This window comes from Biomphalaria glabrata, chromosome 14, assembly GCF_947242115.1.
Source record: "Biomphalaria glabrata chromosome 14, xgBioGlab47.1, whole genome shotgun sequence".
In the NCBI taxonomy this organism is placed as follows: Eukaryota; Metazoa; Mollusca; class Gastropoda; family Planorbidae; genus Biomphalaria; species Biomphalaria glabrata.
The window spans coordinates 20,985,773-21,004,891 of NC_074724.1; the positions used below are offsets into that span (position 1 = coordinate 20,985,773).

General features: G+C 35.9%; 1 protein-coding gene across 1 annotated transcript in view; it reads right to left on the reverse strand.

The window, feature by feature from the left end:
• Positions 1 to 4,450: 4,450 nt before the first annotated feature.
• The window catches only part of LOC106050561 (uncharacterized), a 30,205-nt gene continuing 15,536 nt past the window's right edge, over positions 4,451 to 19,119 (reverse strand). Inside the window, exons 8-16 of the mRNA XM_056011627.1 lie at positions 16,240 to 16,467; positions 15,871 to 16,044; positions 13,949 to 14,069; positions 10,670 to 10,796; positions 9,189 to 9,338; positions 7,266 to 7,398; positions 5,935 to 6,132; positions 5,631 to 5,803; positions 4,451 to 5,048 (exon numbers count right to left, since the gene is read on the reverse strand). Coding sequence (XP_055867602.1) covers positions 4,566 to 5,048; positions 5,631 to 5,803; positions 5,935 to 6,132; positions 7,266 to 7,398; positions 9,189 to 9,338; positions 10,670 to 10,796; positions 13,949 to 14,069; positions 15,871 to 16,044; positions 16,240 to 16,467 — 1,787 coding nt within the window. The 3' untranslated portion in view covers positions 4,451 to 4,565. The remainder of the gene's footprint in view (positions 5,049 to 5,630; positions 5,804 to 5,934; positions 6,133 to 7,265; positions 7,399 to 9,188; positions 9,339 to 10,669; positions 10,797 to 13,948; positions 14,070 to 15,870; positions 16,045 to 16,239; positions 16,468 to 19,119) is intronic.

Sequence of the window (19,119 nt, forward strand, 5' to 3'; positions counted from 1 at the left end):
AAAAGGGTTAGGGTGTAAGAGAAGGATGTATTTGGTACTGTAACCTAGCGTCCTAGCCTGTATTGAACCAGTTGATATGCTTGTACAATTATTTCGGCCAATCTGCTTCCTGAAAGTTTGGCGATAACGTATTAAGTTGTATTTTCCAATCCCTGTCATCGTGTTAAAAAAAAACCGCGAAAGTATTTTTTTTTTAATTAATTTTTTGAAAACCCGTGGTATAGTCTTTCTGCAAAAGTCGGGTCTGCAAAAGTGTATGGACCACTGTAGCTCTTTTAGCACACTTTGTTCTTATAGAACGTCCAATTGGTCAATGTTCAGTGTGTTTTTTTCCTTTTTATTTGCTTGTGTTACTGGAGAACAATTACAATACAGTATAGAATGTACTTAAGCTGACAATAGTAGGCAAACAGTGTTCTATGTTCTGTAGCAAATATAAGGCCCACAGCTTAGAGGCCGACATACTGCATTGTTATTGTTACATCGTTAGAAACGGATAAGCCTGTTAGCAGGATGTGGTACGGTATATATACCCTAACTTTACGGCTAAGGGCCCCGCACAGGACGCTCTCCCAGGGTCCCGCGCACTGCTAAGGCCGCCCCTGATATATGGATAGCTGTTTTTAGATAGATTTCAATTGTTTCGAGCGTGCCTACTTTGAGCTCCAGTGGATTTGATTCTTTTGTTAGTGTATTATTTAATAAATGTGTTTTAATGGTTGGTTGTTTGTAGTTTTGCCAGAAAGTTATGTTTGAAAATCTCGTATTTTTTCTCTGGTATTGGGTAGATGATGCTTTAGGGCTAGTTCGTCAGTAAGTTGGATCATTGTTCTTTGCTTTTTTTTTTTGGTTGTTTTTCCTATTTCTCTGTGTTAGTAATTTATTAGGATGATCGTCCTCCAACCTTTTGTATCTCTCAATAGCTTCTAATGCTGCTCTGTTGAGCCTTAAGAGGTTCAACATTGGAGTCAATTTCACAGGCTGCTGTGGGAGTAGTTCTCATACCTCCACTAATTAGCCGCAAGGCTTGGTTTTAGATTGTGTCTAATGATGATTGATAGGTTTTGTTGGCAGCTACTTGTATGGAGAGATAGTTATCCATTACAGATCTGACGTATCCAGTGTATAACTGTCTTAAGGTTTTCTTTTCAGCTCCCCAGGATGTTCCTGCTAGGTCTTTTATTATGTTTAATCTTTGTGATGCCTTTTCTTTTAAATCTACCATAAAGTGTTTTAGAGACAGTCTTTGATCTAATTTTACACCAAGATATGTTGACAATTTCTTCTTTTTTATTGGTTGTGAGTCTATTTTTAGGATGTAGTTTCTTTTTGCTGTTTTGTTGCTGTGGCTAAAGATTGAATAAACTGACTTTTCTTTGTTTATTTTCATTTTCCATAATTTTGAATATGTGGAGATAGTTGTGAGGGCTCTATTTAGTTTGGATCTAGTCAGCACTGGATATTTCTCTGTAGTCCAAATTAAAAGGTCGTCAGCATAAAGTGCCTTATTGACCGAAATGAGGTCTGGGAGGTCATTCATGAAGATTAGAAAGAGAGTGCAGCTTAGGGCCGAACCTTGTGGTAGTCCTTCTTCCAAACTTCTTTTTTTTTTTTACTAGAGATGGCACCTTCGAATCGGGTTTGGATGGTTCTGTTTTTTAAGAATGCCCTGATCCAGCTGTACATTTTCCCATGGATGCCCATTTTGTTCATCTTCAAAAATAGACCTATAACATAAGTGTGTGTGTGTGTTTTTTTATTAGTACGCGCTAAAAATCTTTTTATAACAAAAATTTGAGAATGGGCAAAATGAAGTAAATATGTATAAAAATGCTTCAAACCTCACACACACAACTTTCCTTAAAAAGTTAAAATGACATCACAAACATTATTTCTTTGATCTCCACGAAACAAATAAATGGCAAAATTAAATGTAACGAGGGAAAACAGTCATTCAACTTACAATAAACATTTTTCTTAATCCATTTGACCATTCTTCTACCTGCTTCGTCCACTAGTTTTAGCTATTGGAGTGGGGGGAAACAAAACAGCGCTATATAATTACTAAATATCAATGTGTCGAAAATTTACAGTAATTAGCAATTTCTCCACACACACACACTTTTTTCTATATCTTCTATTTTCAATAGTTTCCATTGGTGGAGTGATAAAGTGTCTGTATTTCTACTATAGTTCTTTTAGATGATGGAGCTGAGTGTTTAGTTTGTAGGTTTTGCCTATAGTTTTAGCTAATGTTTCGTCGTGTTCTGAATTAGTATTAATACTTAATGTACAATTAATGCACATTTAGTGCTATGATTAAACAGCAATCTTGGATATACACATCATGGGCGTAGCCAGGGGGCGGGGGTCTTGGGGTTCAACCCCCCCCCCCCGAAATGAAATCCCCCCCTCCGGGGGGATCGGTACTTAGTGACTGATTTTTTGCTTTGATTTTGTTTATTTTAGGTGAGATTTTAATACTAAACTATCACTTGCCCCAGCACAGCAAAGGAGGTTTTGAGTTTAAAACCCTCTACCAGGGTTTTTTTAGTTTAAAACCCCTGTCAATGGAGTTTTGAGTTTAAAACCCCTTACCAGGGGGGTTCGAGTTTAAAAACCCCTATCAGTGGGGTTCGAGTTTAAAACCCCTGTCAGTGGGGTTCGAGTTTAAAACCCCCTATCAGTGGGGTTCGAGTTTAAAAACCCCTACCAGGGGGGTTTGAGTTTAAAACCCCCCATACCAGGGGTTTTTGCATTTAAATTCCCCTCTTCTATCAAACAAAACAAAAAAAAAATGCAAACGACAATACCCCAAATTTCACGAGCACAGTTAATGAAGATTTTAATTTTTACACTCCCTCCAAAATTTATGATAAACCCCCTCTTCAATATGAAAAAAGAAAATTACTCACTCAAAATTCTATGAGCGTAGCCAAGGGGGTTTTGAGTTAACCCCCACCCCCTCTTCAGTAGGGTTTTAAGCTAAAAAATACCTCTTCAATACCCGGTATAAAAAAACGCAAATTACGCACTGAAAATGTTATGAGCGTAGCTAAATGGGTTTTGACTCAGTTTTGAATTTAAACCCCCCTTCAGCGGGGTTTGAAGGTAAAAAATACCTCTTTAATATTAAAAACAAAGCAAATTATAGGCCTACACTCAACATGTTATGAGTATATTCAAAGGTGTTTTGAGTTTAAATTCCCCTCCAGTGGAGTTAAAGTGGAGTGAAGCTAAAAATTACATCTTCAATATAAAAAAAAAGAAAATACACACTCAGAAATCTAAGGAGTTTTGAGTTTAAACCCCCCTTCAGACTGGTTTGATGCTAAAAAAATACCTCCTAAACATAAAAAAAACAACAAATTACACACTAAAATTATTTGAGCGTAGTCAAGACAATTTGGGGGTTTTGAGTTTAAATCTCTCTCCTACAGATGGCTTTTTTTAAAGTTTAAAACCCCTCCAGATGGTTTTGAGTTTAAAGTACCCCTACAGAATGTTTTGAGGTGGAAAACCTCTCTTTTCAATATTATTCTAAAGCAAACTACAGATACTAAATTCTATGACCGTAGCTAAATGGGGTTTTGAATTAAAAAAAAAACAACAACTCCAGAGTTTTTTTAGTTTAAACCCCCCAACAGATGATTTTGACGATAAAACTTCCCCTTCTTTATAAAATCTAAAGCAAACTATAATCACTTAATTCCAAGAGCGTATTCAAGAGAGGTTACATATTTCTACCAGTGGCAGGGCTCAATTAATAAAGTGCAGTGAATAGTCATCTGCCGAAATTGAAAAACACTAAATGTGGCTCAACAATGATGGCTAAGACAGATTTTAGGAGTCAGTTATAGAGATCGGGTCTAAATCAAGGAAATCCTATGCAAAACTGGAATCGACCCGTTAGTAAGATTGTGACAGAGCGTCGCATGAGGTTTGCGGGACATGTTCTCCGACAAAATGAATTAAACATAAGAAGAGTTGCAATGACATCCTAGTACAGCTTGGCGCCACACATTCATAGAGGTCCTCGGAGCAGGTGGGAAGAGGCTTCAGACATTACCAGTGACAGATTTTTTTGGAAACAGCTTGACGGCAAATGCACCATCGGCGCAGGAGGGTCCTAGTCAATAAGAATAGCACATTAGGTTTTTGAAATAAAACTTTTTAATAGCATTAAAATGCACTGTAGATACCTCAGAATATGCATTTTGTTGGCTTTCAATATCAGAAATAGTGCATGGCGGCGGGGCTCCGCCCCGCGCTGGGGGAGCGCTAGGAGACCCCATTACTAACAATGGAAGAACCTATTGTAGGGCACAATAAGCGTCTTCCGAAAGAATGATGGGTTAGAATGTAATAAAGATTATATATACACACACACATACATACATATAAATATATTTTTTTCGCGGGGGGGGGGGGGGGTGGAGAAAAAAATCCCCCCCCCCCCGAAAAAAGTCCTGGCTACGCCCATGATACACATACAACAAACATTTGTACCATTTATCCAATAATGCCTTTATCTTGTGGTGGCATAAGTTTATAGCATAATTTTTTTATTGGCTTTGAGAGAAAACAATTCTTAAATATGTAAGGTCATTTGAAAAGATAAATACAAATATTGAGGTCATGATGATTACGCCGAATCCCCCGAGAATTTGTGCAGAAATTCTGTTGTCACGAACAGAGATTAATGTTCTTTTATATGCTGAAGTCGTTTTGAAATGAATCAGGAGGTCAGAAAAGTCCAGGTCTATGTGCACTTTAGTGGTAGTGGATACAAGTGCAGCATTCGTTCTTGCTCTGGTACTTGAATCTGTTGCATTATCCGTTATATACTTCAGAGTAGGTATTATTGGGCTAGTAGTGATAGAGCTTGCTGCCGATTTGTTCAGTGTTATGTTGGTGTTGTCACTGAAAACTAAGCTGGTAGATGCAGTATTGTCTACTGGATAATTTGTGGTGCCCTCTTCTGTACTGCATGTTACAGGTGGTTCTTGAGTCAATAGTTTATCTACATATGACTGATGATTGAAAACCTGTTGACATTTAGAATAACAATTAAGGATATCTTAGAAATTACAACAATGAAAATAATGTCAAGTTCTCACAATTGTTAAGACAGCTTTCACATTTTCCCTGGTTGTTTCAATTTTTATTAATCAAATAGGTCAGAAGAAACATTTACCAAATACATCCATTCACAGATTATAAGCATTATTTAACATATATATATATGGGGATTAAGGCAAATGCCCGGTGGGCCGGTAGATCTAGTGAAAAGGCCGCATGGATGCCACTAAAACTTAAATAGTCAAAAAATTTTAAAATATTTTTTAAAAGGCGCACTCAAAGCGTCGTGATTTACAGACTCTACAGTGTATATATAAAGGCTACTAATCTAACGCATTTTCCGAAATAATACAAAAGCCTACCACCGTATACAGTGCTGATAGGTTTCATCCTTTAGAGGGGCCTGCACACTAAACAATTGACTTACTAAGTATTCCCTGATACAGAATCATTTTTTTTTCAAGTTAGTAATAAATTGGAAGAGTTAGTAATAAATCTGAACACAAACTCTTCCAACCCAGATTCTACTCAGAACATTGTTGACTTACATTTCCTGATGGTTCCACTGTATGTGAGAATCCCATTGGATGACAAAAGAATGAATTTTTGTTGACTCCAAAAACATAGGCAGCAAACTTTTTGACTCGATTAGGAAGTTGGAAATGATAATATTTATTAGTGGGACTATTTAGGATAGCCATTAGTCCCGTGTATGTAGTGTCTGTGAAACAAATACATTGGTAGTCAAAACTTTATAAAAAATTACTTTAAACTATTTTAATAATAGTCCAAATCGGTTTTTTTTTAATTAAACACATTTAAAATATATATGAGAGATATTGAACAGAGTACCTGCTGTTCCATTGATCCCGGCACTACTAGTTTGATTAAAGAGAGTAAAATACTGACTTAGAAAAACAGATTGGTATTCTGTAGGTAGTACAAACTGTAAATAGAAAGTGTATGAACTTAGATCTGGACTAATGGACAGCTCATAGTGAGACCTCCAGGCTGACAGTGGCAGTAATGACGTCACGCAGGTATTATTTTCTGAAATACAAATAATTTTATTAAAGAGAGCTCTCAGATGAAGCCGAATTATTCAATTTTAAAAAGACTAAACCATGCATTATGTATCGAGAGAGAAAAAACTATTTTCCTATAGGAACTAATAGTACAAGCAAAAATAAAATGTCTGCAAACAAGTCCACAGAAGCTAACTAGTGGCTTCCCATTCAAACAATAAACAATTCTAGTGGCCTCCCTTTCAAACAACAAACGGTTGTCTGCCCACAGAAGCTAACAATTGGCCACCCATTCAAACAACAAACAATTCTCTGCCCACAGAAGGTAACAAGTGGCCTACCATTCAAACAACAAACAATTCTCTGCCCACAGAAGCTAACAAGTGGCCTCCCATTCAAACAACAAACAATTCTCTGCCCACAGAACTTAACTAGTGGCCTCCCATGCAAACAACAAACAATTCTCTGCCCGCAGAAGTTAACAAGTGGCCTCCCATTCAAACAATAAAAAATTCTCTGCCCACAGAAGTTAGCTAGTAGCCTCCCATTCAAACAACAAAAAATTCTCTGCCCACAGAACTTAACTAGTAGCCTCCCATTCAAACAACAAAAAATTCTCTGCCCACAGAAGTTAACTAGTGACCTCCCATTCAAACAATAAACAATTCTCTGCCCACAGAACTAGTGGCCTCTTATTCAAACAACAAACAATTCTCTGCCCACAGAAGTTAACTAGTGGCCTCCCATTCAAACAACAAACAATTCTCTGCCCACAGAAGTTAACTAGTGGCCTCCCATTCAAACAATAAAAAATCAAGAGTCAAACGAAGAAAAACTAAGGAGGACGATGCTAAGAAAATCTTAAATCTGCTTGCTGTTGACGGGAAGATGCTAAGACCGGGCAAGTTGTGCAATGAATCTTGTGAAAACTATGTAAACCTACCAAACCTAGCTATAAACTACTTAGGTTAACAAAACTTTTAACTTTGCCCTAGATTCTAGATCTTAAACTGTAGTGATTATGTCCGTCTACTTGACTCTAAATCACTAAGTAATAGAAGTTGAAAACATTAATATACGTCTGTTATTCTAGTGAATGTTTGAATATAAGTTGTACTTATCTAAGAAATACAGAAATAAGTTGGCAAATTATTTCACCTGATAGAACGTATGCGTAGAAACTAGTATTTCCTTTGATCCGATAGTAGAAGTCACTGGAATGCAGAGACTGATGAGTTTCTCCAACAGATTTTAAGGTGAATGTTGTATTTATCTCTGATGGAGAGTAGACCTGCAAAATACATAACATCATGGGAGTAACCAGCATTTTAGGGAGGGGGGGGACATTTTTTTCTTTTTTTCCAGGGGCAGACAGGCTATATGGGCATTCGGGAAAATGCCCGGTAGGACGGTAGCGCCACCTTAAAGGCCTCATGAATGCCACTATAGAAAGTATTAAATTGTTAAACGTTTTATAATATCCTCTTGTAAAAGGTGCTCTCTGAGCGTCGGGTTTTGAAAAAATCTTTGACAGACTCTACAGTGTAATGCTAATTTAATCTAACACATTTTCAGAAATAATGGAAAAGTCTACATCGTTGACAGTGCTACTAGTACGCTTCATCCTTCTAGGCCCACACTTGAGCGATTTAAAAGCAACATACGGCCTACTATATTTCTTCAAAAGATACAGAGTTCATTGTATGTATGTATTCAGCTATCTATACATTATCAAACTTAACAAATGATTTTCAGGACAGGTATACCTAGAAATGGATGTCCATCAAGTGATATACGATTTGTGGGCCGGATTGTATAAAAATGCCCTGGCCGATTTTAACACCCAGTCCGCCCATGATATAGATGTATATATATTTATATATATATATATATATATATATATATATATATATATATATATATATATATATATATATATATATATATATATAATAGATATATAATACTCAGAAAGACACAAAGATAAAGGCACATTTTACAAATGCTCATTTTTCCCTAGTGCTATTAGAGCATGGAATGGGTTGCCTGAGCCAGCCAGGAAAACCAATGCCTTGGCAGAATTTAAGTAATTGGTTAACATGCATGACTAGATACATGACGCGTAGGACGTAATCATCTTCTTTTTTTGAAGTAACGTCTGTACTTTATAATATATATATATATGTCCATGCATAAGCTGCTACAATTTTAATAGAGTTATATATATATATATATATAACCCTTTATAGAACTACAGAAGTGAACTAGTGGCCCCCCATTCAAACAACAACCAAGCCGTATGCAGGTGCTCTCTTCTATGTCAGCTACGGCAAGTTTGGGCCTAAGCTGGTCGTTAAAGAGTTTCCGTTTCTATTCAAATGTATCAAAAGGTTATTATGCCTTCTTCTAAGTGAGGAATGTAAATCTACAGTCTGTGTTGAGCTAAATAGTCTACTTCATTAATGTCACGTAATTAACTAAACAGCAGATTTTTGGCCAAGCATAGAGACCAAAAATCATCTCATAGATTGTGTATATTTGGAGCGTGTGAAGGTATTCTTGTTGACTAGAAGCAAACAGGATCAAAAGAAAAAGATGCAAAAAAAAATGCTCCATTATTGTTTTTTTTTTTTTATCTATCATTCATTACTTTCTAAGAGACAAACAATGTCTCTACAAGTTGTCTAAAGGAGGTATTGTCTTTTTTAAAAGTATTTTTAATATTTTTCTTATGATAATATAGACAAAATGAACTTGAGGTGAAATGCAATAAATAGAGTTGACATTAGTCTTCTGAAAACAATTCTGACTACAAAAACACGTTCTTTTAGTCTATCAATATGGAATCGTCTCCCCTAAGACTGCTGACGATAATTCTGTTCATCTTGCATCGTTCACAATCAATCGTTAGCCTCTTTCCACTGTAAAATAGAAGCACACACTCACACACATTTATGCTGTGCAGAAAAGTAACTCGTAGCTAACAAACAACGAGAAACATTTACCACAATACATTCATTCACAGATTACAAGAAACATTTACCACAATACATTCATTCACAGATTACAAGCAATATTTACCACAATACTTGTCCATGCATAAGCTGCTACAATTTTAATAGAGTAATGAAAGTGTCCATCAATGGATGGTACTGTGTAATACTCTGATCCCAAGACGTCCACAGGTAGCAATGTATCCATAGTAGAGGCAAGAGTCGAGCTTGTATTCATCTACTCAAGGAACAAAAGTATCTTCATAATAAACATTATTACTTATTATATTATTTTAGATCTAGATCTAGTCATTTGTTGTAACTCTCTTAGGCAGGCACTCAACGAAAGACAGGTTGACAAGAGTAAACGATTTATTTATTTATGATAAATGCAAATGAAGCATCGACAAATGGTACGGGTACTAGTAACTAGTTAGACTTGGACTTCTGCTATAAAGTCACAGGGAGTAATATGTCTAAGTTCTAAGAGTCCTACTTTATACCAGAACACAGAACAGACCACCGACACACTTACCAGTGTCGCTCCAGGTCTCCCAAACAGTTCCCTAGTATCACACAGGACAGCACTCAGCACCAGACTGTTCAGACTCCCATGACTTCTAGCCGGCTTCCCAACAGTCCTTCTTGTTTACGATCGAGCGAAAGCGAACAAAAAATAGATTTGGAAAAAGTGACCCTAGTGGTCATTTGTGAGGGGGTATCTGAGTGGTAAAGCACTTGGCTTCCGAACCGAGGGGATCCCGAGTTTGAATCCTGGTGAACACTGGAATTTTTAATTTCGGGATCATTAAGGGGCTTCTGAGTCCAGCCAGCTCTAATGGGTCACGGTGACATTAGTTGGGGAACAGTTGTTGCGCTGGTCACATGGCACACTCGTTACCTGTGGGCCACAGACACAAATAACCTTTACATCACCCGTCTCATAGATTACAAGGTCTGAAAAGCGAACTTTACTTTTTTTTTTTTACTTTGTGATCATTTAGAGTGGGTAAAAAAAATGAAGTGCTTAGTTATTCCTGTGGCCATTATGTCGGCTTGAAAAGCAACAACATAGAATCTACACCAGTTTTGACAGGCTAAAATCATTAGTTTTCTACAATATCTACAAAAGCAAGTTACATACCATGGACTGCTATTGAAAGTTACACACAAAAAGAGTTACAATAAAACGGAAAGTATAATCTTCTTCTACTTGATATGTCGGATTTAAAAATGTTTGAGGTCCAAATTGCGAATAAAAGAATAAGTTTTGGTAAAAAACAAAATGGCCAAATTGTTATATGTACCCAGTAATTAGTAAGCTTAATCTTATCTTATATATTACAGACGTTACTAAAAAAAATAATTTACTTATTTAATCGTCTACTACAAATGGGAGAATTACTGATGAGTCATTCAGTCAGTCAGCTAGGGGCTAAGGTTAAGATAAAGTCATATTCCTAAATAATACGCTTTTAATTAACTTATTAAAAAGGAAATAAAAAAAAACTAGGCATATATATAAGGTTTAGTCACTAAAATTCTGAATTTCATCAAATAGTAACTTACATTTGTCATTAAAAAAACAGCTACTGGTTGGTTTGCAAACACGTAACTTCCGTCAATATTGGCTCGTGCTTTGAAACCTAAAGCTGAGCTTTTGCTCAAGGTCCAGACAGACGTGGAGACATAGTGACTGAAACAATGGAAATTCGATCATTCAAAATTGGCAAAAAAGGAATTTAATCCTAAAGGCTAAAATTAATTGTAAAATCAAAAACTTTGAGTTCAACTGTAAAACAAAAAATATTTATAATTGTAGCATTGCTTCCTGATCATGTGGTTTGCGCATAGAAATGTCACAGTGGTCCCGACTTACTCCATCCACTTCCGTCTTGCAGGACAGAAACATCGGAAGGAATGTCCTAGATCTAACCAACCAACTAAAACGTCTCAATGAAAGGCTGTAAAGTCCTAGATCTAACCAACCAACTAAAACGTCTCAATGAAAGGCTGTAAAGTCCTAGATCTAACCAACCAACTAAAACGTCTCAATGAAAGGCTGTAAAGTCCTAGATCTAACCAACCAACTAAAACGTCTCAATGAAGGGAAGGCTGTAAAGTCCTAGATCTAACCAACCAACTAAAACGTCTCAATGAAGGAAAGGCTGTAAAGTCCTAGATCTAACCAACCAACTAAAACGTCTCAATGAAAGGCTGTAAAGTCCTAGATCTAACCAACCAACTAAAACGTCTCAATGAAGGAAAGGCTGTAAAGTCCTAGATCTAACCAACCAACTAAAACGTCTCAATGAAGGGAAGGCTGTAAAGTCCTAGATCTAACCAACCAACTAAAACGTCTCAATGAAAGAAAGGCTGTAAAGTCCTAGATCTAACCAACCAACTAAAACGTCTCAATGAAAGAAAGGATGTAAAGTCCTAGATCTAACCAACCAACTAAAACGTCTCAATGAAAGAAAGGATGTAAAGTCCTAGATCTAACCAACCAACTAAAACGTCTCAATGAAGGGAAGGCTGTAAAGTCCTAGATCTAACCAACCAACTAAAACGTCTCAATGAAGGAAAGGCTGTAAAGTCCTAGATCTAACCAACCAACTAAAACGTCTCAATGAAGGGAAGGCTGTAAAGTCCTAGATCTAACCAACCAACTAAAACGTCTCAATGAAGGGAAGGCTGTAAAGTCCTAGATCTAACCAATCAACTAAAACGTCTCAATGAAAGAAAGGCTGTAAAGTCCTAGATCTAACCAACCAACTAAAACGTCTCAATGAAGGGAAGGCTGTAAAGTCCTAGATCTAACCAACCAACTAAAACGTCTCAATGAAAGAAAGGATGTAAAGTCCTAGATCTAACCAACCAACTAAAACGTCTCAATGAAGGGAAGGCTGTAAAGTCCTAGATCTAACCAACCAACTAAAACGTCTCAATGAAGGGAAGGCTGTAAAGTCCTAGATCTAACCAACCAACTAAAACGTCTCAATGAAATGATGTAAAGTCCTAGATCTAACCAATCAAATAAAACGTCTCAATGAAAGGCTGTAAAGTCCTAGATCTAACCAAATAAAACGTCTCAATGAAAGGCTGTAAAGTCCTAGATCTAACCAACCAACTAAAACGTCTCAATGAAATCAAGGCTGTAAAGTCCTAGATCTAACCAACCAACTAAAACGTCTCAGTGAAAGAAAGGATGTAAAGTCCTAGATCTAACCAACCAACTAAAACGTCTCAATGAAATCAAGGCTGTAAAGTCCTAGATCTAACCAACCAACTAAAACGTCTCAGTGAAAGAAAGGATGTAAAGTCCTAGATCTAACCAACCAACTAAAACGTCTCAATGAAGGAAAGGCTGTAAAGTCCTAGATCTAACCAACCAACTAAAACGTCTCAATGAAGGGAAGGATGTAAAGTCCTAGATCTAACCAACCAACTAAAACGTCTCAATGAAGGAAAGGCTGTAAAGTCCTAGATCTAACCAACCAACTAAAACGTCTCAATGAAGGGAAGGCTGTAAAGTCCTAGATCTAACCAACCAACTAAAACGTCTCAATGAAGGGAAGGCTGTAAAGTCCTAGATCTAACCAATCAACTAAAACGTCTCAATGAAAGAAAGGCTGTAAAGTCCTAGATCTAACCAACCAACTAAAACGTCTCAATGAAGGGAAGGCTGTAAAGTCCTAGATCTAACCAACCAACTAAAACGTCTCAATGAAAGAAAGGATGTAAAGTCCTAGATCTAACCAACCAACTAAAACGTCTCAATGAAGGGAAGGCTGTAAAGTCCTAGATCTAACCAACCAACTAAAACGTCTCAATGAAGGGAAGGCTGTAAAGTCCTAGATCTAACCAACCAACTAAAACGTCTCAATGAAATGATGTAAAGTCCTAGATCTAACCAATCAAATAAAACGTCTCAATGAAAGGCTGTAAAGTCCTAGATCTAACCAAATAAAACGTCTCAATGAAAGGCTGTAAAGTCCTAGATCTAACCAACCAACTAAAACGTCTCAATGAAATCAAGGCTGTAAAGTCCTAGATCTAACCAACCAACTAAAACGTCTCAGTGAAAGAAAGGATGTAAAGTCCTAGATCTAACCAACCAACTAAAACGTCTCAATGAAATCAAGGCTGTAAAGTCCTAGATCTAACCAACCAACTAAAACGTCTCAGTGAAAGAAAGGCTGTAATGTCCTAGATCTAACCAACCAACTAAAACGTCTCAATGAAAGGCTGTAAAGTCACTGTAAAGGTTGAAGTGTGACGACACTTACATTTTACGACTTTATCTCCATGTTCCATTTATTGGATGAAATTCTCCTAAAGTAATCAGTCTTTTATTTGGATCATTGGATTCGAGATCAGTGTCCAAAAACAAAGGGAAACAATCAAAGGAAAAAAAAGTTTATTTACTTTTAGAGTACCTTCAACTAAATATTTTAAAAAAGAAAACGGTTGTACGTTTCACTCTCTGGTTTATGGAGGGGGACAAACAAGTCAATAGTTTGGTTGGTTACTTTAATATTTGTGATATTTATTAATGTAATAAACAAAACATTTACTATAACACTTTCACTGTGAGCGAGGTGTTGGAAAATATATACTATATATACACTTATAAGAAACTTTGTTTGATTTGTTAAAATGACTAATAGTCAGACCTCCAAGCATAAAAACGTCCATCGCCACAACGGCCTGTGCCAAAAACAGGTGCGCCAAATCGTAGTGTGACGTTCAATCCTACCTTCAATCAGTTATTCATCTTTTGTTGTCAGTCAAAGCCAAAAACATAAATTAATGTTTAAAATAACGATAATATACAAAATAATTGACCTAATTTGTACTTGTCCAGTGCTAACCGTTGGGCGACTTTTGAGTGAAGTACTAGCATCATTGTAGACGAAAGTAATATTGGTCAATCCAGAAGACTTGGTAAGAATTGTTATTATGTTCTCTGTACAAAGAAAGAATACACATTAAAGTAAGTTCTTAGTGCACTTTATAATACAAGAAATTCAAATGTCAAGAACAAAACAACTTTAAAAGTGATTTAAACGGGCAAGTTTATTTTTGCTGATGTTCTAGAATAGACTTTCAATGTCCAGATTTCAACAGACGCCCAGCCATTTAACTTATGGGCTAATAAAATTTTTTGGCAAGTTTAGAGTTATGTGTAAAACTTACTTGCAGCCCTGTTTTGAGTTATTTGTAAACTTTACTTGTTGCCTGTTGCCCAGTTTATAATTATGTGTAAATTTTACTGGTTGCCTAATTATCTTATATTACCTTTTAGAATACATAAAAAATGTATATCTAAAGATAACATCAAAAACCTATGGTCATACATGAAGTCAAAGAAAATGGTAACAACAGGCATAGCACCATTAAAAGGAGAAGATAACATTATACATAATGGTAATGAAACTAAAGCTAACATACTAAACAAATACTTTGCATCAGCATTCTCAGACCCAGGAGACAAAAACATATTACTTAATTTGAACCAAGTAGACAACATAGATATAGTAGTACAGGAAAGGGGAATCCAAAAACTATTAGATAACATCAAACCGAATAAAGCATCTGGACCTGATGGTATTCCATCTAGATTACGCAAAGAACTAAGCATTGAGATAGCACCAGTGACCAAAATACTTTTTCAGGCATCTCTTAACCAGGGCAGAGAACCAAGGGACTGGAAAGAAGCTAATGTCAACACCCCATCCCTATTTAAAAAAAGGAGAAAAATCTGACCCAGGAAACCACAGACTAGTATCACTTACCAGCATCACATGTAAAATTCTAGAACACATAATATGTAGTAACATCATAAACCACTTAGACAAACATAATGCCCTTACTCCATACCAACACAGCTTTAGGAAATATAGATCATGTGAAACATAACTAATAGGACTAATTGATGATTTTTCAAAAGGTTTAGATAACAGTGAGCAAATAGATACTATCTTACAAAGTTCACCACCACAGTTTGCTTTTAAAAAACTAAAATATTTCGGCATTAATGTTCCATTGCATCAGTGGATTAAAGTTTTTCTGATTGGGAGATGACAAACTGTAATAATAATGGCTCCAAATCTAGTAACACCTTTAGTAAAATCACTAAATTTAGAAAGCCTTCAGGATAGAAGACTTAAAAGTAAAGTAGCAATTATACATAAAACACTGAACCATAATCTTCAAATACAAAAACAAAATTTAATAAAATACTCTGAAAGACACAAAGATAAAGGCACATTCCTCGTCCCATATGCTAGGACAAATTTGTACAAAAGCTCCTTCTTCCCTAGCGCTATTAGAGCATGGAATGGGTTGTCTGAGCTAGTCAGGAAAATCAATGACTTGGCAGAGTTTAGGTCATTGATTAATATGCATGACTAAATGCATGACGCGTAGGACGTAATCATCTTCTTTTTTGAAGTAACGTCTGTATTATATAAGATAAGAAGAAGAATAATTAAAATCTAAGTTCACAGTCAGCGATAAGAAAACAACTGCCATCATCATGGGGGAAAACAATACTTTTTTATCTTGAAAGAGTGCACCTTTGCCACCAAATTAACAATCTTATAAATTTCAGAATTTCCTTCAAAAGAGACTACAATTAAGTCATTCGCATACAAGTCATGCATGTTAATTTATTATGTGTACAATCACAATGTACTACTCTTCCATTATATACGAATAAAATGTTAAGCAAAACTATTACATAAACAGATAAAATAAACATTTACCACAGACTTGACAAGTAGAATATACAATGTGGGAAGTAGCATGCTTTGATCTAGTGTAGATACTGTCTGGTAATATTAATGTGGCGCTGACCTGGCTAGTGGAAGAAGTTCTAATATACAAGACACTGGTCACTGGTTGGTTCGACTGCACTTGTACGTAACGTAAATAGGTATCTGAAAACATTGGTTGTTTGTTTCTTTTTGTTGTACACATTCGTTTAAATTGAGAAGTTTCAAGAAATGACTTTAAATTATTACAACTAAGTTGAAAATATCTGTTACTTAATCAGTTTTTTTAATGTTATGAACATTTTAGATTCCACAGATCTTGAAACATAATATGACCAACTCTATCTCCTATATACGAACACTTATTGGAAGGGGTCCAGAAGCTACCCATTCCTAAAGTTGTGGTCCTAGTATCCACCAGTTGCTGAAAAGATTCTTGCAAGATGTTGTCCGAGACATTTTGAATGTGCAGATAAATGACCAATGAATTATTGTCTGCTGTGACTTGAAGATAAGCAAACGGGAGACTATCCAATGACATGTCAGGAAGTACCGCTACATACTGCTGAGGATTCAGAGGAGCTGCATCTAGAATATAAAATAATAATTGCATTAATAATACATATATTTGTAGTGGTCATCGAAAAGGGAAAAGCCACAATTAGTTTTATGTGGTCTGTCGGTCCATCGGGCCGTTACGTTTAGATCTCAAGATCTATACAATTCATTGTAAATTCTACCTACTATATATTTGTAAGTTACCACCGTCTCATGTAGCTACAGATTTCATTATATGTCGAGAGAGAGAGTGAGAAAGAGAGAGAGAGAGCAAGGAATGATATTTTGTAGCCATGTCGTTTCGCTACAATAAACGAATACTATTATTAATAAAAAACTAAATTGATATTTCATTTTATTTAGGGAACACAATATCCGAAAAAATGTAAAATGGGGAACGGGAATGTAGCATTCAATTGGGTCCATAGGAAAATGTATTATTTTTTCTCTAGGCTTGAAACTGTTGGTCTAAAGAATTGTTTATACAGTGTCTAATATCGTACATTGCTTGCTTTCTTATATCTAGGAATCTTTGGGCTTTTGCCTCTTTTCTTTGCCTCTTTTTTGGGCATTGCTTCTTTTTGGGGACTATTGGCCTCTTTATTGGACTTTAAAAAAATTTTAAACAAAAAGATACATATTTTATCAGTAAGCGTACAAATTAAATAGTAACATTTTAAAATACAATAGTTGCAAATAATTACATTGAGGTTGTCATAATATTTTAGCGTTATAAATTGCTTTGTACACGGCGTTTTTTATTTTATTTCTAATAGCATTTAATGAATATTTTTTAAATATAAGGTGAGAATGTCAACAATTTGTAATTAAATAGAAACAATCAAAAAGTGAAAGTAGTAAATTAAATGATATTAAAACATTTTAAACATCTTAGTCACATTTTTTCCCACTTTGTCTAGATTGCTTATGGCAGTTTCCCTTTTGCTTTTGCTACATTACCCCAGTTCTTTATATTAATTTCTATCAAATGTGCATACACATCTATATCATCTATATCTGTACACACTTATGCGAACATTGGCATTTAAATATTTATATTGTTTCTTTTATTGTCTCCCTTCATATGTCAATTTTTTATTTCCTCCCTTGAGATTCGGAAAACTACTTCCTCATCATTAAGGTGGAAATCCTGTCTGCTAGAGTCATTGCTTGCTTGAAGATTAAAGGATGCAAAAAAAAACAACAAGGGAGCTATATTCAGTGTATTCAAACAAAGAGATGCGGACTGAAGAGTTGATCTGTCTGAGGGTGCTGAGAAAGTGAATGGTTTTCATTGTAATATAAAATGGGCTGAAAAGTCTGGAGGCGGTTGTGTGTGTGTGTGTGTGTGACACAGTCGAAATATAATATTGATTGAATTGTGAAGCTGAAAAAAAGTCAGAGATTGATATTTGATATTTTGGGTTTTTGGCACATCGCCACAATTTAGACAATGTCGTGCCCATAAACCACCCAAGGATTACTTCCCCTTTATAAGCTCAAGATCTAAATGTAAAGCTATTAAAAATAAGGTCCATTCATAGTTCAAATAGTAACAATAGTAAAAATTTAGATAATTTAATAAAAATATGTTGTAAATGTGTGCGTGTATGTATTGTTATGAAGTGAATCTTTCCCAATCAAGTCAAAAGTCTATGTTGGAGAAATGTGGGTTCCAGAGAGAGAAAGAGAGAAAGGGAAAAAGAAAGAGAGCTTGCCGTTAAATTTCATAGTAACAGACACACTATTTTACGGGTTAAAAAGTATGTTAGTGGGCTCATTAAAATGTGGCCCATACATTGAAGTTAAAAAAAAAAGATAATAAACAATCTGGAACCTGACAACAAATCAAAGGGTGTAGCCGGTGTGTCTACCAGCACGTAATCATCTTCTTTTTTGAAGTAACGTCTGTATTATATAAGATAAGAGTGAACAGGGCATCAGGCGGCTTTTGAACGAGACAGAGAAGGAGGTTTCTTACAAAGAAAGAGGGTTACACATTTGAGACCTAAAGAAAATCCACTGCCGAAGACAGATGTAGAGAAATCGACCAGCTGCGGTCAACGGTTATGTCTGCCCTGGGTGTGACAAAATATGTAGGTCGCAGTTGGGAATGAGTAGCCACGTGAAATAGTACTTCTCACCACTGGCGGATCCAGAACTTTGGAGTGGGGGGAGGGGGGTGATTTTTTTCCAAACCCTAACCCTATCGCCTAGTAAACCCTAACCCTATGCATAAACGTGCGTACATCATATATATGTATATATAGGGGAGCGCATTTTTAACTGTCCCCCGACGCCAAAAACATTTTCTTGCATTTTTCACTAGAGAAACGCATTCTCCTGACATCTAAAGCTTATTATCTATTAATGGGTTTCGACACCAAAAGCGTTTTCTTGCATTCTTCACCGCAGAAACGCATTCTGTTGACATCTACAGCTTATTATCCATCAGTGGAGTTTGGGGCAAATCCCGACGCCAAAAGCATTTTCTTGCATTCTTCAGAAAAAAAACGCATTCTCCTGTCCTAAAGCTCATTATTCATCCTATTTAAAAAAAGGCCTTTTGAATAATGTTGTACTTGAGAAATATACTTATATGAATTCATAGGCCATTAATGCATTGTAAATAAAACCAATTTGTTCCTTGAAAAGATAAGATACCTCACATATTTAGATTAA